The 25,570-nt window shown below is 37.4% G+C and overlaps 1 protein-coding gene across 1 annotated transcript in view; it reads left to right on the forward strand.

Annotated features, from left to right (window-relative positions):
• Nucleotides 1–3,519: 3,519 nt before the first annotated feature.
• Nucleotides 3,520–25,570, forward strand: part of ARL8A (ARF like GTPase 8A) — a 35,764-nt gene continuing 13,713 nt past the window's right edge. Inside the window, exons 1-3 of the mRNA XM_026712932.2 lie at nt 3,520–5,647; nt 24,027–24,107; nt 25,144–25,217. Of these exons, the coding sequence (XP_026568717.1) occupies nt 5,525–5,647; nt 24,027–24,107; nt 25,144–25,217 (278 nt within the window). The 5' untranslated portion in view covers nt 3,520–5,524. The remainder of the gene's footprint in view (nt 5,648–24,026; nt 24,108–25,143; nt 25,218–25,570) is intronic.

The following is a 25,570-nucleotide window of genomic DNA, read 5'->3' on the forward strand; positions in this document are numbered from 1 at the left end:
AGAGATAGCTTCATTTAATGGCCCCTGCCCCCTGCTCTCCCTGAAGTCCGTTAAATGAATGTGCAGGTCATTAAGCAAACATGGGGTAGCTTAAGGGTGGGAGAGGCCCCAGGAATCCCACAACCCAGCTGACTCCATAAAGGAGGCAGGCAAGTAGCAAAAAGCCAAAAACAGCAGCAGGAAAAAAGAGCCTAAATTAGGGCCCAACATCATGTTCCAATGACAGAGAAGCTTCCAAACAAGCTTTGGTGGGAGCTGGGCCTCTGCCCTAATCCGCTGGCTATTGGGAGGTTGCAAACTTCACTTGGCTCTTGCTAGGCTTTGGAGCATTCAGACACCTGCATGCAAAGGATGAGCTTCCCAAAACCTTTACCATGCTTAAATCTTGGCTGATTTAATATTTTCTCTGAAGTTCAATGCAATTATAAGGAAATAACTCCATTCCAATTCCTGAAGGGACTAAAGATCAAGACTGTTAGAAGTAAAAGTAAATATTTTAAAGTTGGTTTTTTGATCAAGGTTAAAATAGACACGTTATCTATTTAATAGACTTTTGTGATATCAGTACTGAAATGATGAAGCCTAAAAATTTGTTTATAGATGGGATATGGAAGAAGATATTACATACTGTATTTTAAACTAACCTTGTATGAAGGGGAAAGTATACTTTTATTAGTCTTTTTTCTTTCCTATTTTATTTTTTCTTTAATATTTTTTAGTTTGGATTAGTTTTTATTGTTGTAATTGTAATTTTTAATGTAATGTGATTTTTAAAATCATGTGACCACAACCAGGCTTCTGTTTTTACTTAGCTTTATGGTATTAGAAGGATTCCAACTCAGCTATGAGGAAGCCAGGCAGATGGCGAAATCTCATAGCCCTTTTCCCCACTCTTCCACCCCAGGGCTGGGATCATTAGCAAGAAGAGAATAGATGTTCACATTTATATTTATTGCAGAGGAAGCAAAGAGAATAAGCAGGCATATAATCGGAAATATAGATAAAAAGGGAATGTGCTACTGCTGTTTTTTGTTTTTTTTTGTATAGCATCTCACAGCTGTAAGTGCAAGCTGCTTAGGAGGCAAACAAAATCTTTATGAAATTGATCAGAGTCTTGTCAATTTCAGGCACCAGTTGCAAGTCTACTAAGCCTTCTAATTAACAATTGAGGTCACAGAACTGTGCTCGTTAACCTGTGGTTGATACTTTTTAGGAATAGATTGCTAGGGAGAAATGAGCTCAGGAAGAGATCACTTGTTTAGGCAATCTCTCTATTCTTCAAGATTGGAGACAAAAAATACAGATCAGGCACAGGATAATACATACTAACTGATCGTATTGGCAAATACAAGACTAAGAAAGAAAGATGCTGCAAAGATCTTAAATGCAGACATTCATCATCATCCTAAATGGGAATAGTTGCTATCTGAGACAGACACTTAATGGGGATTATCTATATTTCTTTCTTTCAGGCAAGAAAAGGATTAGGAGCTGAGTTCTGGAAATGGAATAGTTTCCTTAGATATGACAGGATTATGCAAATGGAGAAGGTGGATCTGATTTCTGTCACATCCAAAGAAGATGTTCTACAAATACATTCTTTTTTATTTCAGCCATAATGCTACACTATTTAGAGGTTCCATAGTTCTATGGCAGATTTATTTCTTAAAAATAACAAGTCTTCCATTCAGTAGACTTAGTGGAAAGGTTACGTTATTCTTTAAACCAGCATTATTACTGCATAAATATTGTGGAAGGATAATCCTTATTCTTAAGATTTTAAATATCACAGGAGTTTTATTCATAGCTATATGGATAATGTCATTATATAATAAAATCACTAAAGACCATTGGTCTTCCATCTGGCTAGAATCTTTAGACTTTTAAAATTACATGAAATGGGACCAGGTCATTTGATGGACCACGTCCCTACTGTTATATCATCCTGTCCCATCAGATCTGCCAGGAAGGATAGATTATGGGTCCTGTCTGCTAAAAAATTCCATCTGATGGGATCTAAGGGACGAGCCGTATCTGTCATGGAAGCTATCCGGAAATGCTTAGCTCTGACCATATTAATTTTCTGGACACCTCTTAAAACAAGGTTTCTCCAACTGCTTGGGCAATTGCATGGAGACATGGAGCCTACAAGATAGCTATATTGCATTCAGGTAGTCCTCATTCAGTAACTATTCAAAGTTACAATGGTGATTTATGATGGCTCTTCAAAATTGAAGTTGTTGTAGAGTCCCCAGGGTCACGCGATCACAATTTAGGCGCTTAGCAACTGGTGTACATTTATAATGTTTGCAGCATCTCACAGTCACAGAATTGCCTTTTGCAACCTTGTCAGCCGGCTTTCAACAAGCAAACTCAATTGGGAAGGTAACAGGAATTGCAAAGTTGCAGTTATGTAACGTGCTCAGCAACTGCAGGTGAGTTGCTTAATGATAGCAGGCAGAACTGATGGGAGTCAGCACGCCACACTGCATTTCATTTTGACCATGTCACTTAAGCAAAGGAGCTGACAGTCCTAAATGTGGTAGGTTAGTAAGGACTACCTGTATAGGATGTGAGTCCATTCTCTCACAATTTTATGTATATTTAATTGCTTCTGGAGGTTGTTTATACTTGTTTTCAACTACTTGTTTTATTGTAGACTCCCTAGGATCACATTTGTGAGATGGGCAATTATATAAATACGATAGTGTTTGAGAGGTTGCAGTTATACTTAACGAGAGACAATACTATTTTGTTTAATTTTCTAAAGTACAGATTGGTGGAAACTAAATTATAGCCTTCCTATAGATTTTTAAAGGATTTGGAAGAGGCAACGATCTCATTTTTTACCAGTCGGAACAAAATAGCTGTTTGCTCCTCCTATAATTAAAAGCATAACACCTCTCACTTGCGATAACTGTGATACAGATTTGTATTTTTATATAGTATGCAGATCATTCAGGATTTAATTTAAGGAGTGCAGAAGCCAACTGGCTTTATCTGTTAAACAACTACCTTTTTCTTTATTTGGTCTTAAGGTTTCTTACAAACAAAAAACAAAGATCCCATAAAAGTGGATTCTGCTCTATTCTATAACTACTCCATGGTAATAGTTCAAAAGATAAATTGTACTATGTATTTTTCCATGGTTTAGAATAGAAGTGTCTTTTGACACTGATTGGCAAGAGTGAAGAAAACAAGAGTTGTAGCTGGAAGCAGAAATTAAAGGCTTTTGAAAAAGCATAATTTGAAAGAAGATATGCAATTACACTACCGTATTGGAGAATGAAACCCGATTAAAGCAATCTTTCAGATGGCAAATGAACCACAAAATTTAAACTGATTAACTCCACTTCATTTAGAAGCTTCTGCTATTTATCTTTCTTTGCCATTAACACATGTTGAAACCATCAAATTGTCACACCTGCACAAACAGGTCACACCTATTTTTCAAAACTGCTTGTAAAATTCATGAGTTAATGCTAGCCATATTTGAATTTTAGACCACTTAGTCCAATATATTCAAATTTATTTGTTTACCATATATAAACCCTGCTTTCTCCCAGTAAAACCAGGCTTCTATAGTTAACCTTGTAAGACAACATACCGTAAGCAATAAAAACTGACAATTACAAAAATACAGTTCTCCATAAAATATAAAATCCATAAGCAACAATAATAAAACAACAGCAAGAAAAAAAATCAAAAAGCACCAATCATAAAACTAGAATCCTAACAGGAGTTGTTTGAGTATAAAAATAAGTGTTTAGTCTCTTCCTAAAGTGGAGATGAGAACTGATCTGCATTTCAAGGGAGAGGGAATTCCACCAAGAAGTATTTTTACTCTTGTATATTCCAACAGACTTCAAGGTCAGACTTCATAATAATTCCTTTGATTTGTATCATGGAGAACTCCTGATTTGTATCATGGAGAAAATAGCTTCAAATAGATAGGACTAAATCCATGGGACAGTGGAATTATCATAAATATATGCCAGTTGCCAAGCACTAGAATTTTGGTCATATGACCATAGAGATGCTATAACAGTCATAAGTATAAGAACTGGTCATAAGTCACTTTTCAGTGCCACTGTAATGACCCCTAAATGAATGGTTGCAAGTCAAGGACTACCTGTAGAATCTTTCAACCATTGTAAGTCGTTAATAAGGATATTATGGGAGAGCATAGTAATGTTTCTGTGTTGGAAGCATCCAAATGCTTCTGTGGTGAAAGGATTTATCAGTGACATCACCACTGCCCAGGGGACACCCAGTTGGGGACACCTTTATGTGCCTGTGAAGCTGTCCACCAACTTCCGTTTCACACTTTCGAACCACTAGGTTGGCAGGTGATGGATTTCACCCCACCCCATGGCAGCAACAGGTCTCAAACTCAAGGCTGCCGATCATGAGCCTAGCATTCTAACCTCATCAGCCCCTTTGAGGGTATAGTACTAAAGACTTTTGAGAGATTTAGAGAACAGGATGGTCACATTTCCTAGATTTAATTCCCACATACCATTCATGAGAGCAATGGATACAGAATTTGTGCTATATCTAGATCCAGATCTGAATCCTGACAGCGGGATGTGTGTGTGTCCGTGGGTGTATCCAGACAATCTGCTTTTCCCAAGGTTCTTTACAATTACCATCCCGCTAGCTTCTCTACCATCTTCCTGCAAAAGAGAAAGTTGATGATAGGGCAACAAGAATCCAAACTGTTGACTCCGTGAGAGGTAAGGCAATTTCTCCAAGACAGCTGGGATTTCCCTTTCCCGCAATAAAGCAACGACTGTTTCAAAACCCTTGTTCTTTTCCTCCTCAACAGCTTGTAGTTACCAAGTGGCACACAAATGAAGCTCCAAGTGGCAAACTGGCATTTCCAAGGGTTTTTTTTTTTTTTTACTCCCATGGTTACAACAGGAGCATTTTTCTGAATCAGAAATAGATTTTTATGCAACAATTCTGAGCCTTAGCGAGTGCTGCCCGAATGGCTGTTTTTGTTTTTTTGCACAACAGATTTACCCTTCATTAATTTAACCGTGATTTATTCAATTAGCCTAATTTCCGAAGGTCCCCGTACGCCCGGTAAACCATAAATTAATCACACGGTCGGCTTCGCATAACCCTCTGAAACGTGACTCGCTGGCGTGTGTCAGACGAACGCCAGCCTGCCTCAGCCATTGGCTCGGGCGGATCTTGAGCTACTGCAAAGCACAGTAGATCTGACGTCCGACTGCGTCCTAGGCCTCAGCAGAAGGAATCGAGGTGCTCGCGTCGGCGCGGAGTCCTCCGCTTCTCTAGAGGCCACTGCTGGGTTGGGCGCCAGAGACCGTCGAGATCAGCGGCTCCACCCCGGCCGGAGAGCTGCTGACTGACCCCACCCATCAGCGCTGCTGAGCGACTGGAGCTAGGCGAGCTAGACCCCGGTGGCTGTAGCGGCAAGGCCGGATCGTTCCGGGGGAAGAATAAAGGCGCTGGGCCTGGCTGCGCTGAACGATCGGGGCCGGGAGTCGAAGGCAGGATGCTGGCGCTCTTCACGAAGCTGCTGGACTGGTTCCGGGCGCTCTTCTGGAAGGAGGAGATGGAGCTGACCCTGGTGGGGCTGCAGTATTCGGGCAAGACCACCTTCGTCAACGTGATCGCGGTAAGATGCCGGGTGACAAGCATCACGGCGGGGCCCGGGCGGGTAGCACCATGCATTTTTTCCCAGGCCGGTGCCGTCCAGATGTAATGGGACTACAGTTCCCAAGATTGCCAGCTAGGGCTTCGGATGCGTTGGCTCAGGGTGTTGGTGTCGTAATCTCGGGGAGTATTGGGTGGGCACCCCGTTGGGGAACGTCGGCCCCGATGAAGGCGCTGTCACCTTCTCACGCTTGGGCATCTCTCAGTCTTAGAAGGAGGGAGGCCTTCCTCAGCCCAGGGAAAGAGAAAAGCCCCCTCCCCCCGCCCCAGGAGATCGTATTCTTTCAAGGAAAACGATCTACCCACTTCTCTAATAAGGGGACATTACTGCTTTCCTTTCCTCTTCCCAGTGGTGAAATCCTCCCTTTTTCTCTTTCACGCTATTCTGCCCTTCCACGATATCAATGGAAATAGCATATTCAACATGAGCAAAGCCTTTCAGGTCATATTATCCACCACCCCACCCGCTGTTCACATAGGTGGCGGTCCTGAGATACCAAAGAGATAACCAAAAAAATTGTTGCATTTTGTTTGAAAATTATCCTTGTATCCTAATACCTCAGTTCTGAATGTTCTCTCTGCATTTGATCTGTTTGATAGTCTTCTGCTTTTGTGGTGCCTGAAATGTATGTTTCAGTAGGTCCTGGAGGAGGGGGGTGGCGGCAGAAGGATGCTGTTTCATCTTCTGTGGTGAATGGTAATTTTATCTCCCATCTTTTCAGATCAATATGTCAGTTAACACTATGTATGAGTGATTTTTTATTTTAAGCGACTTTACATTAGGATTTGCTGTTGAAATATCTTGGAGGAATACGTTTTAAGAAGCTGCTTTGAGGAATGATAACTCTACAGCTGCAGAAAATATCCTTACTCTGGATATTTCGACTTAGTCTGCCTTGCAGTTTTTTTTTCTCCTGCCTCCCTTCTATGCATCTGCAGTAATGGCTTCAAAGTGTGCATTTATGGAAAGGGCCAAGGAAGACATTAGAGAGCATATGGGATGGAGAATATTGACCATTGGGAATACTGATAGCAATCCAAAGCTTTCCATCCTTAGGGCCTCAAACATAGGGCCCTGCATATTTATTCCTGCATATTAACTCACACTGTTGTCTGTCAATTGTAAAAATGAACTTCTTTGATCTTATCCTCTTCCTGGGAAGAAAACTAAAGCATGGATCAGACCAGATTCACGTGGCAGCTTCTCTGAATACTGAGCATTTTAGTTGGTAGAAGACAGTAGACATGAAGATTGCACTAGTATATTTTCTACTATATTTTCCCATTGCTGTAGTTTTAATGGAACCGTTTTAAGATGCAGTAGTAGAGACAAACTCATAGTGCTTTATTTAAAAAAAATCATGACTGGCATTTTTTGTATTTTGGGGAAGAATATTTTAACTGACATTGTAAATAATTTATTGTAGCTAATACCTGAAACTCAAAATCAACGTGTTTCTAAATTAAAAGTTATATTTTCAGATACTTGATTTTGAATAAATTCTCTGCTCTAGAGTTTATGCTAACTGGGAATCTCTCTTTTGTTACTACTTTGTTGTGGAAGAATTTGTAGTTATTGATACATAATTTCCCAAGATGTTATTGTTTTCTGAATACTGGAGACCTGGGTGAATAAATTGATAATATGCTAAATAGGAAATTCTGCGAAACATGATGTGCTTTGTTACTGCTCACTGATTCAGCACTGGCTACTGGACAAATCACGGATATGGCAAATAATTAGTGAAGGTCCTTGCCATTGCTTGTTTTGAAGATAGAAACTTGTACCTGCATTTTCTAATGTGCTTGATATTGATTGTTTCCTACACTATCCCAGGCATTAAAAGTCTTATTTTCTTTGAACTTAGTTGTGATTCTTGATAACTTCATGAATATGTCCATGTAGTTTTCTTGTTAATCACATAGAGATGGCATTACAACATTTTCTCGAGGAGGCTTCTTCATTATCCAATCTACCTTGTAGCTCTGGGATTTTCTGATAATATACCATCTATGTATATTATATCAAGTTGGATAAATAATACTATCTAGCTGACATCTTAGGATAAGTAAACTATTCATCTCCTTTTATCTCTAAGATAATGAAGAAAAAAAGACAAGTAGTCCTTAACTTACGACACATTGTTTTATGACTATTCGGAATTATGACAGCCTTGGAACGGGTGCTTTACAGCTTGTAAAGCACTTCTGCCCTTCATAAAATGTCACATGCCCATCCGCACAATCATGTGACCACATTTTTGGCATTTGGCAATTGGCTCACCTTGATGACTAGCTGTGATTTGCATCACTTTTTGCCAATTTCTGGCAAAACCCCCCCCCCCCATTCAAGACAATGGTTTTGCTTCACAATCAACACTGTTCACTTAATTACCATGTTAACAACTGTTGTTATTAATTTAACGATTGTCCAATGTGGGTGTCTCAATTTACGACTGCAAAACAACTTACGATTTCCAGTCCCAATTGTGGTTGTAAGTCGAGGATCTTAGTGGATCTTAGAATAATCTTAGTGATTGTTCTTGGTTTAACCAAGTGAATTTCTCTGCCCATCAGTAGCTTGATTTAAAGGTAGTGAAGCATATTTACAGGCCTTGTTTGCGATAGGTTTGAGTAAAGCCTTTTACTGTCAAGATAAATCCTTTCTAACCAGTTCCTGCAACTTGTCAATTCTTAATATTTCATCCAGTTATATGAAAGTCAGTTCTTAATATTTCCCCAAAATGTTTTCTTCTTTTCAACCACAGTTAAATCTGGTTATTATGAACCAAGACTTTTATCAGTTTGTATTCTGAAATCCTACAATATTTTAACCTTCTAATTTTTAACCAATTTTTCAACCTTCTGTTCCCACCAATTTCTCATTACACGCACATAATACTTTTTACATATGTTTTACATATATTCCAGTGAATCACTTTGACTGTTTTATTTTGTTCATTACACTCAATTTGTATGACCTTCTTGCATGAACTGAATTTATGATCTACTGTTTCTTCTGCTTCTTTGTACAATCTGTACTTTGAATCATTTGATTATTTTTCAATCAATTCCAATCAATTCCAACCTTATCTCCTTTTTAATATACAATTTAAAGCAGTGAACATTTTTAATTCTTCTATCTCCTATTACCCCATATAATAATTCTGTGAGATAGCTTGGGCTGAGAGTGAGTGACTTATCAGACAAGATCTGTAATGCATATACTAGAACACCTGTTATTTTAACATTTGTTAAATACATAACTACTAGTAATTTGATTGGAATGAAATCCAGTTGTCTTTAAAAATCTGATGTGGGTGTAATGTGAAATTTCATGTCTGTGTAAGAGGGAACTCGTTCATGCCATATGTGAAAGGGTGGGTTGAGAAATCCTTGATTCAAGGCATTCATCCATTAATGTATTGGATAATGTGGCAATAGCCAAAGAAGTTTGATTATGTCTCCACCCATATTGTACCAATGTTATAATACTGATCCACCTTACAGATATGTTGTAGAGATTATAAAGAGAATTATGCTAAATACTTAAAATATTTGTTGACAAGTAATTTTCTTCCTTGCAAACAGGTAAGAAAAATAGCATTGTATGTCATAGTAGTGTTAATTTCTGTTAGAGCTTTTGTTGATATTATTATTTGCACAATCAGCCATATGTTCGGATTTGGCATTTTTGTCTACCTATTGGGTCCTTAATAAGGAATTATAATTATAATTATTGTTATTATCATCATCATCTTATCAGGCAAGCTAGAGCACATTTGCATCTTAGAGTAATATGATTTTTATAAACATCAACACCAATACAATAGCCATTTCGCAAAGCAGGCTGACTGTCCTTGGACATATGCTCTCTCAAAGTCTTTATCGCAATAGTAACAGACACTCAAGAGCTGCAGACTCTTAAGTGATGCTATATAGAATTTCCTTTTCAATGTATACAATTGCTCTACATATACTTGTGTAAGGTGGGGTTAGGCTTAGAGATTTGTTTTGAAAAAAAAAAAAAAAAGTTATTTCTGAGAGAGTTTTATATTCCATGGAAATGTAACTGAAAGCATGTTATTTGTGAACATATTTTTGTGGCTAGAAAGCACTGTGTATTGTAGACTGTGTATTGTAGATTTTTTTAAAAAAATGTTATAAGTAGAATATGAGAATTTTGAGTAGAATTTTAAAATGCTAATTATAATATAACTAGTAAGACATTTATAAGTGTATTTTAAGCATGCTTGTTCTGTCTTTTAAAAGGAGCAAATAAATTATTTTTACAAATAAACCCCCCCTTCTTTTTCAGCAATTTAGGTTTTGCTCTTTGAACATCTGATGTCATTGGATTTGCTCTCTATGTGTCCAAAGTTTTCCAGGAAAACAGACTGAACAAGTCTCAAATGTCTAATAAGCAGGGAGCTCATTGGTAGAGGAAAAAAGGTACAGGCTAATTTTTAGGCTAATCTTAGAAATAGTCACACCGGTGTAAAGAACCCTCCCCGCTTTTCTGTTTTTGAATCAAGACATCCTTGGCCTAGGACAGAGTAGGAGCCTGATAAATGTTCAACTAAGGCAATATCAAATAGGCCTTGAGGTAGCTATATCCACAATACCATACAGGGGCTAAAAGCTTGTAAAAAGTACGTGGTTGAGCTTTCCATAATTATAACCCCTTTCTCCATGGCTATTTTTGGGGAATATGTGTAACAAACTGGAGGGTCAGTTTGGGTTAGGGTAAAGCAGGAGACAGTGAGTTCCAGTAACGCCTTAGCCATGAGAGTCAGCTGGATGACTTTGGGCCAGTCACTCACTCTCTCAGTCCAAGCCATCTCACAGGGTTGTTGTTGTGGTTCACCACCAATAAGGTCGGGATACAAATAAAATAAAATAACGTATTTATCATATTTGTATCCTACATTACCTTCAATAAGTAACTAAACATCTATACCATCAAGAATCTTGAGATAGGATGATATACAAATTCTATAAATAAATGTTTTTGACCAGGGGTGGGGTCCGACAGGGTTAACTACCAGTTCGGTGATTTACGAGGTTCGGTGATTTACGAGGTTCGGTGATTTACGATGTACTTCCCTGCTGGCACACGCTTGTAAATCATCAGCAGCATGTTGCGTGCAGAGAAGCAGCCTTTCAAAAAGCCCCTTTTTCCTGCTTTTTTAACTGCAGCGGTGCCTTGCACGGCAGCTGAAGTTGAAAAAAATCAGGAAATAAAGGTCTGTTAAGAGCCCAGGAGGGTGGGTGGGCAAAAACGTCAGCAGACATAGAACCGGTCCTATGTCTGCTGCTCTTCAGAGCTACCGGTTCTACAGAGGTGGACAGAACCGGTAGAAACCCACCCCTGTTTTTGACTCTTGCTTTATCCTCATAATCCTTTGAGGTAAGTTAAATTGAAAGAGAGTGATTGCTGGTGTGTTATATTGTACATTAGCTGTAATTTTTCAGAATTGCCTGAGAACCAAGGAGTAACTTTAAGTTCCTAAAATTTTAAGATGCTTTTCTGAGAGGCATACTTTTAAAAAAATATCCCTCAAGTGTTCAATTTCGTGTGAACAGTTTTATTTTTTGCTTGTGAATGATTACTTGGTCGTCTTATAGTTTCGCTGAAACCTCAAAGACCCTTCAGCCAGTGGGAGCAATCTGCTTATTTATTTTGGCTTTTGTGTTCCTTCATTTCTGAAGATTCAGCTGCAGATTGGGGATAAAAAGGAAAAAGGAATAAGGGAAACTCTTTTGGTCATTGTTACTATTTCAGTGTCAAGTAAAAAAATCATTGGCTACATCCATTTTGCTTTCTTATTTTACTTCCTCTCCTGTCTTGAAGATAGCAGGAGCGAGAGACAGAAGTAACATCCAAGAATGGATAGAAGCTTACTAATTTGTTTTTCTTTTAATTAGAGCTGATTTAGGATAGGAGGAGCTGTGTAGATTTTACCTCATGAAAGGCATGTGTAGCAGGGGTGGGATTCAATTTTTTTAACAACCGCTTCTTTGGGCGTGGCTAATTTGTTAAGAGCCCGGGAGGGTTCTTAACAAATTAAGAGGTATGGCTGGGTGGACATGTTATTGGCTGGGCGTGGCCAACTCAATATCACTCACATCGAGGCACGCATCTCCTCACCTGGCCTCTCATGACTGTGGGGATGCTGCAACAGTTGTAAGTGTGAAAAACAGTCATAAGTCATTTTTTTCAGTGCCATTGTACTTTGAATGGTCACTCCACACAAGCAAAGTACCAGCAAAGGAGGGGAAAAAAACTCAAGAGAGGGTCCTGAGACAGGAAGTCTAGTCCTGCCAAGAATGTAACAAGGGTTAACGGAGAGGCAGTTTCTGTAAGCAACACCAGAATGTTTCCTTCCGGCCTTCCTTACAGGATTAGGCCAGTAATTTCTTCTAACAACTGGTTCTCTGAACTGCTTAGAATGTTAACAACTGGTTCTAGCGAATAGGTGCAAGCTGGTAGAATCCTTCCCCTGATGTGTAGGTGTGGAAGACTGAAAAATGAGCTTTGTACAGTATTGGTCTTATCAAGTAGGCCAGACAGGAAACATGACCAGATAAGCTAATTCTGTTTTACTGTAAAGTTACATAAATAGAATCTTGCAAATCTGAAAAGTACTGTTTTGTCAGTTTCCTTTACAGCCTGAGTAACTTCCTTCGGAACCTCTTGCCCTGCCCACTACTAGCTGTGGGCTGTGCTGTCTCTTACCTGACCCTTCCCTAGACAGCATCTCTTTGCCTCACCGTCTCCCAGGGTTTTTCTCATATACCATTACAGAAAGGGAGTTTGGCACAGAAATGATGAAAGTATGAAATAGGGGAAAGATTCAGTTTTGAGAAAATGCGACTAATGCTCAGGGTATGGAGAGAAGAATGGAGATAAGAGATAAAGATGAGTGAATATTGCTGGACTCATTACCGCCATGAGTTACTTATAAAAATGATAAAGCAGGGATGAGAATTCGAAATAAAGCAGGGATAAGGGGAAAGTCCAGCTTGACTGAAAAACACTGTTTTGAATCATGTAATTTCTTGTCTGTATCATGGTGTCTGCCATAGCCAGAATACAATTTAGGTCAGTCCATGATCCGCTATGGATGTTGTGTCTTGTGAATTGGAATGAAATTTGAAGGAAATTGAAAGGTAGTTTAAATGCCTACATAGGGACCTTCGACAGTGATTGACATGAAGTTAACAGTAACATGGAATTGTTCCATCCTCTTTATGTTGCTAAGGTTCACTGGATGAATTGTTGGGATGCAGATGATACAGTATTACATAATAGTATTGAAATCACGATTATGTCTCTAAAAACAGATTTGATATAGTGGGGACAGGCGCCAATCTGCATATAACAAACCTAGTACAAACCTATAACCTTGTTGAAGAAACAGTCAGTCACGTGACACATGAGTAATATTTTAGGTGACTTGCATTGGACAAAATACAGATTTGTGAAATCTAAATCCCAAGACCAGAATTTGTCTTAGAAGATACTGACTCAAGCAAAGAATGTTAAGCTTTAGGATGTTTTACTCCTAAAAACATTTGAGAAAACTGGCTCTTTTATCTCTGATTATTGTGATCAGTTGCTGAAAGGAAAAAAAAACCCACAACAGTAAATAGTTTTAATTTAATCTATCTCTGTTTTAAGTCATGTGCTTTAATTGTAATATGTAACTTGGGATTGATGTAAATGGCAAAACATGCACTTTTCTCAGTGGCATTGGTGTCATACTGGGATATAATGTTGCCTTGTAATTAATGTAAGAGTCTGAAAAAGGGGCAAAATTAGTATTGCTAATGTGCTCGTGGAAGAACACCTGATCTGGATTTTATATAATTATGCTTGAATGGAATGGAAAATTATTCTATGTTACATATAGATGACCAGTTGGTACATGAAAAATCATAGTAATGGGAGCTCAGCAGGAAATCCAAGTCTATGCAAGACAAAAAAAATAAAAAAAGCAGCAGCAGCCATTCTTGTATATAGATTTTTTAAATCTTGAGCACTATGTGCAGTATTTGTTTTTTAAAAATTAAATGGAACTTTTAGAATTGCATTTCAAGATAAATGTGAAATTCTGTGCAGTTTAGACAGAGGGGCCTTAAAGAAAAAAATGATATGAAGAGAAAAAAACGTGTGTCAGTGTTGCTTTGATATAATACAGTAATGGTTGATTTTCATGTTACCTTTCAAGTTTTCATTATTTTGAAGAATTTTCAGGTCCTTGTATTATCACTACAACAATTTAAGCAGGAGTTTGTGTCAGGATGTTCCTCATTATGAAGTGGGAAATGATTTCAACATCATTATGCAAGATGTAACAGTTTCTTTGTTTTAACTGACATGTCACAGATTCTTATTGCCTTTTCCAGTATTTAAACTGATTCTTTGGAATGGAAGCGAATACAATTTTGCTTCATCCAAAAGGATCACATTTTAAACCCCAAATATATAATATAGCATCAGAAATAAATGGTCACACTTTCATTTTCTTGTATAAGAGTCTCTTGCTTGTCTGGTCATTTGATCAAGTTGTATATATTGAAATGGATGATCACAAAGCTGACTCTTCTCTCCTGCATTACAGGTAGTCCTCATTTAGCATCCACTGTTGGAATCCACAACATGATCATTAAGCGAAGTGGTTGCAAAGTGAAACCACAACTGTGCTTATGATCTTACTTCAGCTTTCATTTCTTTTATATGCCTGCAGAGTTTGTAAATGAGAAGATTGGTCATCACTATCATAACTACATATAGTTGCTAAACAAGACAGTCAACCTTGCCATTCTCTTTTACCTCAAGTGTAGAGCAGTATTGGCAGAATAACACATCTCTGGCCCATTAAGATAAGGAAAAGTAACATTTTTATCTTATAAAACCCTTTTTTTACACAGAGAGAAAGCCATGTCAGACTATCCCAAGTCTTACTAGGATAGCTGTGGATAAGAGGTATTTTCAGTTTAGGAAGACCTGCATGCAGGAATGTGTGTCCGAGCATCTTCTGTACTGGCTCAGTCTAAAGCCATCAATCTTTTTGCAGAAGGAAAAAAAGAAGCAAAGATGAAGATAGCAAATGTAAGCAGACAGGGGAGGAGATGGAAAAGAGTGGTTATGCTCAGTCAACTTAGATACTGACAAAGTTGTTTTAATGATCAACAGGAAACTGCACACAGGACTACACAAGCAGCAGCTTGAAAGTCTGTCATATCTTTACGTAATTTCAACTGAACTCTGTACATATGTGATCTCCCAAGTAATTTATTCATGAAGCTATTATTCATGTAAAGTTACAGACCTCTTCCCCAACAGTGCTACAGCTACCAAAGGAAAGAGGATTTCTTTTTCAGTGAGAAAATTAAAGTGGATGAAAATTTTAAATGATTCCAAACAATGTTTGAAAAATCCCCCCCCCAATATAAAATGGAGTGAGGTAAGATAGTAACTAAGATAGTTGCTGTTAGTAATGTCTTAGAAAATACAAAGGAGTGTTCTTCAGCCAAATGAAATAACTGCAATCGTTTGTTGGCATTGCCGGTGAAACTTAAAAGGTTGCTTTTGCAACTAATTTTAGCAGGCAGGACCAACCAGTATGTTACTAAAGATATAGAAAACACCATTTTAACATATAGATAGTCACAACTATTGGTGGGGGGTGAGAAGAAGGCTGCATCATGAGGGCATGTTCTCAACAAATGGTTAGCAAGACATTTTAACGCTACATTGACAGGAAAATGATGGGTGATTTCTGATACTGTCTCTCCTCAATCATGTGTCTACTCATCCTTTTAGATCAGGCAGGAAGGATATGCTCCAGGTGCTGTCTGTAAAGGAATGTAATTTGTCAGGACCCAGGAAGAGAGCTTTTTCTGCCACCTTCTGGAACATCATCCCTTCAGAATTTGAACTTGCCCTGACATTTCTGGCCTTTCATAAGGCATTAAAAGGCTTTGTCCTTGAGCCTACAGCCCTGATAGCATCATAATGACCATGTCATGGCTTGTTAGGATGGTTGCAAGTCTACTTTTATATCATTTTTGTTGTTTGTAACTTGTTCTTTTTATAGTTTTTATTCTGTTTTAATTGTGAACCGTCTAGAGTCATGTAGTTGAGATGGAAATTTATAGAGCAGCCTATAAATTCATAAACAAAATAAATAGAGATAGTCCTTCCTATAGCAGTTGACCTAGAATTATGATCATACGTTGTTGCAGTTATTAAGTGAGGTGCTCATTTGATCACTTTGTTTAATGACTGCAGTCCTGGTTTTCCCTGTTGTCGTGATTAACTGGGGTGCCTCAGAAGGAATAGGCTCTGAGAGAGCTAGAGAGTGCTGGGCCTGTACTGCAGTATCTTCCTGGTTCACTTATAGCCCTCACTGGGCCTGCCAGGGTGTCCCTCAATCCCTGAGGCATCTTTGCTTCCTGATCCACTGGGTCCTGTATCCTTGAGCATCCTCCCCATTGTGCCTCACTCTATTTAATTCTTCTGAAGGTCATCTTTCCAAAGAGTGCATGGCCAGTGCAAAGCATGACTTGCCTGGAGAGGCAGCTTTGCACCGTTTAAGAGGCTGGCACCATTGGTGTGATCTCTTGCAAGAGAGTTTCTGAAAGCTCACGAGAATGGCAGTTGCAAGGTGGCGTCTCTAAAAGGCTGTATTGATTCTTTTGTTGATTCTCTTTCAGAAAAATGATCTTCGGAAATTACCTGTCTGAAAGGGAATCAGCTGATGCACCATACAACCACCTCATTCCATCCACTCCATTTTGGGAATGGCTGAAATAGACTCTACTTCCAGGATGGCAGGAAGCAGTTTTTGTATAGTCAGGCTGCACATTGCATCAACCTATTCTTTTTCGGAAAAGCAGTTTCCAAAGATAACCTTTCTAAGAGAGCATTAGCTGATGCACTATGTGGCCTTTTACAAAAGGTGATTTGTCCCATCCTGGAAGCAGGTGCCATTTTGGGAGTGGCTACAGTTCATGCTTTGCAAGAATAATGGCTACTCCCAAAATGGTGTCCACTTCAAGGATGGCATAAAAGAAGGCCATCTGGCACACTCCCTGTTCTCTTTCAGAAAAGCGAGGGATGACGTGTGGGACATATACAAATGTGTACCCAGAAGGATGGAAAGGAGGGTAAGAGATCCAGTGGGATGTGATGGAAGTGGAAGATAGGTAGCTGGGGGCAGCTGAAGCATCCCTGCCGCTGGTTCTAAGGGTGTTTTTTTTGTATCCCAACTCTTAGAAATGGATACAGCAGTTTATTGATTTAGACATCAACTTACATAGCAGAAATCTTGCTTTGTCAGAGTTAATTCATGATTTGGATTATGGTTTGCAACTACTGTAGTACAAGTGACAGAATATCATTTTGAATATTGTACCAAGCACAATAGTTAAGCTTTTTTTCTTCTTTGATATGACAGATGGAGTGTTCCTCAGTAGAGACTACAGATCAATACAAAGTTTTCATATTCTACTGTGTTCTGCATGATGTTAAACTGCAGTCAAGTATGGCCTACAGTTTTATAATAAGTCCATTTCTTCCTTTAAAGATCCGTTGGAATAATGACTTGCTTCTATTTCCATAAATTTGATTAATTGCAGAATTATATATGAAGCTGTTTTGCAGTTTGAGTTGATATGAAAAACAATTAATTTCCTTGCAGTCTTTCCCTTGCCTGCAGTAGCCTGAGAGACTGACAGAGCAGCCTTTTCTGTATATGTTCCTCTCTCACAGGCTTGTTCTCAGCCCACTGCTGTGTAGGACCAAAACAGTAGAATTATAATGGCTGTGCTATTAATTAATACTTAATTAGACATTTATTGTTCAGTGACATTTCAATGCCATTTTGTTTTTAATTGCACAGATAAATAATACTTGCTCCCTGTAATTTAAACTAGTAGGATAGATACAGGGGTGGGCTGCTGGGAGTTCTTAGGGATTTGGGAGAGCCACTAGCTAAGATTCTGTGTAGTTTGGAGACCCCCAAATCCCACTCCTGGCTGACCCTACCCACCCCACCCTGCTCATCCCAGGAGTCCCCACACTGTCTGTTTTGGATGCAAGTAAGTGCAGGGTGGGCCTGGAGGCTCGGGGAGATGAAAAATGTGCCTAAAAATGAAAAACGTTGCTAAAATTGTTGAAGCCCACCTCTGGATAGATATCCTAAGTATATATTGCTAACATATGTTAGTTACTCTGTATCTTTAAGATTACTAAAGATAAGATTGCAAAACTATCAGCTAGTTGTAATCTAAGTGGCTCAATTTCCCAGCTCCCAACGTTTATAAGTTCTTATCATTTTGGGGACATATTAAAAAAAGGACAAATTTTCCTGGCCGGTACATAACAAATAGATAAAATTATTTGTTAGAAAACAACATTATAAAAGATATCACTTTAAAAGGTAAATATTATTAAAGCACAGATATGAGTTCTAGGTGATATCAAGGGCTTTAAAATCTTAGCTGCTAAACAGAGAAAGAGGCAAAAATGACATGAGAAATCTGATATTGTCAGTATTTTCAAAGCATCATTATATCAAGCACTATAAACATTCTATCCAGATTTTTCAAGCATCCATTCCCAGTAATTGAGTATCCGTGAATCTGAAATTAACAGCTGTTAAATTATTGCAGCACTGCAAAATCTCAATTTGAGAATTCCATTAAGGGAAATCTATGTCACAGCATATATGGATTGTATAAAGCAGATTTGGGGATCCATTGTTGTCTGTTGTCACTGATTCTATTCTAGGATAGTTTTTGTTTTTCCTCATGGTTTACAAAGAAGATTTGTACAATTATCTTCTTTTGAATTGAAAGATGGTGTGAGGATTATTATTAAGAGACTGCACACTGTGAAATCTTGCACACTTCTACTTTTGCATAAGGAAAGGTTCTGTGTATGTATCAGCATACAGTGGCACTTAGTACTCATCACTAATTGGTTCTAGGAAGCAATGACTACCAGAAATGATGAATACCAAACAAATTTTCCCATAAGAAATAATGTAATGAACCATAAGGCAGCCGACACCAACAAGTTCTAGCTTGTGCACTGAGTATCAAACAAATGATGAATACCGGGTCAATTTTTTCTCATCAAAATGTATTGAGTACCAAATTTGATGAGTTTCAAAACAATTGAAACCAAGGTACCACTATATGAGCTTCTCCAAAAGGAGGACATTTTGATTGGGCCTTTTCCACTTCATCCAAGCAAATAAATGGCAGCAATTAAAATATTATTTTGAGGAACTGTATTTGCTGTTGTGATTTGTGCTGTTGTGAGTAAAAATTCAGGTTTTTCACAATTAAATTCAACAGATTGTGTTTAATTTGTTGAGTAGAAATATCTTGCTCACATTTATCCTATACAGGAAGAAATGCTCTGATTGAGCACATCTAAAGGAAAAAATGCCTCATGTTTTTTTCCTTCTGGGCATGGTTAACTATGCTGGATTTCATTTATACAGAAATGAATAGTCATTACTTTTAATTGTAACTGCTATTTAGATTAAACTATGTGTTACCTTGCATTATTTTACAGGTTAGCTGTAAAATACAGACTAGCAATTATAAAATTGTATTATTTTATATGTCATCTTAAATCTGAATGTTTGATGAATAATGTTAAATTATTTGTAAAATGATAGAAATGTTGATAGGCTTTATGCTTTCTCCTAACTCTCCTGGAATTCTCATACATACTAAATAATTCTATACACTTTGCAACTATAATAGCATAAATTATTTCTAAACTTTATTTAAGGTACAAATGAATGGAATGGAATGGAATAGAGCTGGAAGGGGCCTTGGAGGTCTCCTAGTCCTGCCCCTTGCTCAAGCAGGAGAATTTATGTTTAGGTTAACCAGAGGACAACTGGTTAATTGTCCTCACTGTTAGGAAGGTTCTCCTTAATTCCAGATTGCTTCTCTCTTTGATTAGTTTTCAACCACTGAATGAATCTGAGGAAAACCAGGAAGATCCGGTCAGTGCAGTCTTCACTCATTTAATCAAGTGCATGTAGATTAGAGCAGGGGTCCCCAAACCCTGGGCTACGGCCCACTACTGGGCCATGGTCTATCCATTTTCCTCGGAAAGTGGGCACAGTTCCAGACAGCTAAACCATGTGTGCACACCATCTGATGAGTATAGGACACATGTGAATCCCACTGTTATTTTGGGGGGGAAAAAGAAGATGCTGGAATCTGTGTCCCATTTGTCACTACGAATAGCAAACCTCATTTTAGAAGTGTCCATTGTAATACATAGAAATAAAAATATGTTGTATTTCATCTCTGTAGCTAGCTGCAGCTTTATTTAGCTTGCCGGTATCCAGGTATATTTTACTTCCTTACAATTTGCTGAACATGCTTTTATTTTGGTATCACCTGCATGCCAAGGATAAATCATATGGGCATATGAATAGGTTGTGATAGCTCTTGAATTATGGAAGTTGCTTTGCCTGATTAAATTTGGGGTATAATATACAATATTTTTGGCTACTATTCAGTAACTTATGCAAGGACAGGCAGACTAGTCCTTTGGCTTCCAATTGCCATAAAATCTAGCAATGTTGATGAATGAAAAAGGACTGTGAAAATTGTAATCCAAAAAAACTGGGCACAGGTCTCTTGACTCTTTCTAGTGCTGAAAGACAGTATACAATATAATGCTTTCATTTTCTCTTGTGTCCTGATTTAACTACAGTGGCATTTTGACATTCGGCTTTATATTTCTTCCTTTTATTTTCTGTGTGCTTTGAACCATTGGATTAGGCAGTAAATATTAAAAAACATATATTCATCATACATTTTTAAATTTCTTTAAAATGGTCTTTGGCTAGAATTACAAATAAATGGTTCAAATGAATAGTTTTATATGACCTTAGGTTTCTAAATGGGCTAAACGGTGTACAATACAATAGTTAGGCAGCTATTTTAATGATAAACAGTCATAAACAGTTAAATTGCTATTGGAATGTAATTTGCTCCTTGCTGGTATAAAATTTGGTTATAGCTACTTTATAATGCTGTTGCCTTTGGGCAACAGAAGTCACTGAATTAACCTGAATTGTTAATATTCTAGAAGCCTGAAACAGTGCCCACATATTTAAAACATTTAACATTTTCTAGTTCATGGGAGTCAATTATGCACTTGTATTTTTGCCTTTTATTGGAAAAAACTAAAAGTTTGGATTTATTGTAATTAATGATCAGTTGTTCCTCTTTACAATAGGATGCCAAGCTTCTTAAATCTCTACTCTCAAATGTATGATAGACAATGTTACATGGAATATACCCACACATTGAAATAATACATGATCTAAAATATATAAAATGTCTTGGTTCAGGATGGGTACTCCACAGCTTAGTTCTCCAATTCTCTCTCATACACCTACCCATTCACCCACACGCATACATACACACTAAGAACTCAAGATCTCAAGAGGAGTAGTGTCTAATTTTTTCCTTAGACCTTTCTCCATCTCTTATCCTTCTTCTGTTGGGATTTTTCTTTGAGGTTGGTTGAAGTTTTGAACAATAATACACTTAAATAATGGAGAGGCACATTTCTGTAAGTTCAGGTCCCAGTGGTTATCTGTCATCTAATCGTATTCTTAATCTCTCTTTTTCTCTTTTACTGTCAGGTAAATTCTCAGTACTTACATAATTATTTTGTAACAAGAAAAAATGTCAGCTACTTTTTCCAATATAGTGAAATGTTTCTGAGCTATTGTAAAACAAATGTTAGAGTCATTTTTTTTTGTTCCTCTGATTTATGGAAGCCCCATGAATTATGGCTCAAGACCTTTTGCATTGTGATTAGCTTGGGAAACAAACTACTATAGATACATGTCAAGGATGCATAGATTTCAGTAGTGACTTTGTCACTATTGCTTGTTTGATTAAATTAGTTTTTGAACACTGAGCTGTGAATATGTCCTATGTGTTACTGTAAATTCAGTCACTGAACTCTTAACTGACTGGGTTAAATAACAGTTTTCAATCATAATTATATAATTCACATATAATACTAAACAATGAATTATAGCTTATAAACCAGAGAGTCTGAATTCACATGTTATGCTGACCCAAAGAAAAATGCACATTACTTTATGACTTAGTAAATGTGTGAATATGTCAGTCATATTCTATACTGGAACAATATACTGAAAGGCAACTTTTTGGATATATCAAAAGATAGGAATGCAAGTGGTAATAGTGTTGTGTTAAAGCCTAAAGTAAGTCAGCTACTATACCTAGTCTAATTGTGTGCATGTTGCTGATGTTGAAGGAAATCAGATTATGCTGAGGCAATATTCAAGTGACTGATTAGACCATGTATCTTTTTATTATTAAGTATTATATTTTAAAGAGCCATTCTTGCTTGTCATATCTATTGTTTCTTCAAGAAATAGATAGTCCCTGTTGCAAAGATCTAGCAGGTACCCTTAAAAACAGTTTAAGAGCCCTGCTGTCCTCTAAACATCCTAAGATTTGCTCCCAGCTCTACAGCCCAGTTTATTAGATTGATATCCCTGCTTTCATTCAGGAGCTCAAGGCAATATACTGCTGATCCTTCTTCCAGTTTTGCTACAAAGCAATAAACCTATGAGGAGGTTGGGTGGGTTGAGAGACAAACTGTTTCAAAGTCATCCAGTAACTTTCTATAGCTAAGTTGTCTGAAATTTGGGTCTTCCATCTTCCTAGTCTAGCATTTTAATCATTGTAGCACACTGGATTGGGGAAGATAGCCTTAAATTCTCACTTAGTGTCTTTCAAATATGCAATTTTTGTATCTTTTAAAGTCTGGCTAATCTCCTCTGTTAGGAATACCATCATAATAAAAATTCTCAAGTGTGCAGTATTGACAGTCTGTTTTAGAAAAAAAATGGACAGAAAACAAGGATATTTGAGTCTATTGCTTAAGTAAAATCTTATCATTGCTGGAAAAATAAGGTCTAGAGTAGCATGTTGCATTAAATCCCAGTGCAGTGTGAGCTGGTTGGCCTATTGAAGCATGTAGATTTTGAGCAGTCTATTATTATCTCTCTGGCAAGATCAGGATATGCCTTTTAAAATGAAAAGCTGAGGGAGAAAACATAGAGTTTGAGAATCATGGAAGGTTTGCTGATGTGCCAAATCTTTAAAAGCCAGAGGCTAAAAGCTCTCCATTTTAAAAATCAGAATTAGATAAATTTATTGCGGACACTTAGATATACTCACAAGATTCTTAAATCTCTGCTACCAAATTTAAAATGATAAATGTTTAAATGCTGGTCATTTTAAAATTGTAAATTATCGAAAGAAAAAAGCAGTGGGTTGATAAAATTAATTTCGAAGATTATTCTGAGACAAATGTTACAAGATATATGGAACACAACAAATCCAGGATAACTGAAGTTACGATAAGCAAAAAACCCTTATCCTTCATCTGAAATTGTTCAGTTTTATACTTTGGGGATTCCAGTGTATATAATAATACATGTTTATATATTTTTCCCCCTTTTGTGAAGATAAAAATCACAATAATAAATAATCAGATAAATAATAATCAGATTGTAATAAATTCTGTTCTACTTAACAAATGACAATTTACTATTACTAAGATACTACCGTATGTTTTGTGCTATATTTTATCTGTGGATTTGTTCAGTTGATTTCTATCAGATAAAACAATTGAGACCCATAAAATACTTGCAGTTGTCATTTTCAATCAGGCTGCAGTCTGATACTGATTGTATTTTGTAAACTTTCTAATACCCAACATGGAAATGATAGGTAAGTTTATATTCCTATACATCTTATGAGTATTAGTTGCAATTTTAATTATAGTTGTATGCTAAATAGACTGTATAGCAGCAGTAACATAACAGTTATTTTTTGTTAATTAAGGAAACCAAGTGCTGCATACTAGTGCTGCATTACAATGAATACCCTGGGTACCAATGAGATTCAGTTGATCTACTTGAGAATCGTCTATGATCTATCCATACAGACAGGTGGTATAGCTTTTGCTTCAGGTCTTTGAGGCTGCTTTTTCTCCTCTTCCTCCTCCCCGTTACTTTATTTCCTGGATGGGTTTGTTGTTTGATATGTTGTTCGAGATGCTTGACTATCTGAAAAAAAAAATAGCAGTCATTCTTATAGTATCTAGGAATTAAGATTCCTTTCAGTCCTCTGATTTCTGTTTTATCTCCCTCTGTTATAACGATGGACTGCTGTAGCTAAACAGAAATGTAGACATTTCTAATGAATGACAAATCTTTTTTTAAAATTTTGTTTAGTCTGGACAATTCAATGAAGATATGATTCCAACAGTGGGCTTCAACATGAGAAAAATCACCAAGGGAAATGTAACTATAAAGGTAAGATACAAAACATCTTGACTAGATTTCAAACATAGTGTTTGGGGTACTCTAGATTGTAGCCATCCAGGCAGATTAAGAAATTAAATTGAATTAACGGGAATTAAAATTTATCTGCTTCTTTCGCATGTAAAATCATACTGAAATAAGATGACCCTTTTGCCTTTGGATGCTCTGATAGATGTTGATGAAAATTGATTTGGAGGAGATTGGGAGGTATGTATGAAGGCTAAGCTGCACTTTTTAGATGATTACGCAACAGGAGCCTTTCTGTAGATGAAGGCAGGGTGACTCTTAAAGTAGGACAAGAACCTAGGAGGGAATGTTACTAAAATGTTGGGCTACTTTCAGTTGAGGAAGTGGGTTTTCAGAGCACAATTGTTTTAATACTTGTTACAGATTATTTATGGTCCATATTATTCTCAGAGACTATAACATGATTGCTGTATCCTGTTTTTGAGTTACGGGTTCCCAACTCTAGAGTTCAGGGAGGCTAAAATAAGGGCAGATTGACATGTGTTTATTAAGGCAAATTTTTCTGTACATTATTTAGATGATTTATTATCCAGTTTTTTTTTTAGGAAAAAAGAGGACTTCAGTGGAAATTTGAAAAGGAGTATCAGCAATATATCAGTAGTTGGTATAGACATATTACAATGATGAAAAAATATGAGTGTGTTAATTTAGTGCACATATCTCCTGTCATTTCAATCTTTTTGGATATATATGTAATGCATATTAATAGTTTGAAGTGTGGAGAGTTTTGCAAGTTTTATGAATGTGAGAATGTTTCTCGGTAGGATCTAGAATTTCAGTTGAGGAATCCATTTTCTGGGCTATCTTGGTAATCCTCCAGCTTTATTTTCCTTAGCTATAAATGAATACGGTCCATGGCGTAATTGGGGAGAATTGTATTACTTAGGAAAATAGAATATGTATGTAGAGTATAGCATATGCAAGATAATATGGATAAATCTATTTGTAAGGCCTCATATCCTCCTCTTTTCTCATCCTTTCTGTTTCTCTCTCCGTATAGCTCTGGGACATTGGAGGTCAACCTCGTTTTCGTAGCATGTGGGAGAGGTATTGCCGTGGTGTCAGTGCAATAGTGTAAGTAGTTCTTGTCTGCATACTAAGAGTATGGTAAGTAAGATGTGCTTGATGCTTCCCTATAGAGGGGCAGGAATAATACACAAAGAAGGGTGGAAACCTGCAATTAGTTCTAACTCTTTAACTGTAGTATGGCTAAGTGCAAGTTAGGCATCATAACAAACTTTTGCCTCCCCTTTTCATAGCTGTGGATAGGGGACTTTCCCCCTGATTTATCCAATATGCCAGTTGTGCCCTTTCCTGGACCTTGCATCTCTTCTAATAATCACTCAGGTTATCCCAAAGGTACTTTTTCAAGAGGCAACTGGACTTTCTGTTTTTTCTTTGAAGATGTTTCGCTTCTTCATCCAAGA

The sequence above is a fragment of the Pseudonaja textilis genome, chromosome 3 (assembly GCF_049901715.1).
Source record: "Pseudonaja textilis isolate UNSWEBS1 chromosome 3, rPseTex1.2, whole genome shotgun sequence".
Classification (NCBI taxonomy): Eukaryota; Metazoa; Chordata; class Lepidosauria; order Squamata; family Elapidae; genus Pseudonaja; species Pseudonaja textilis.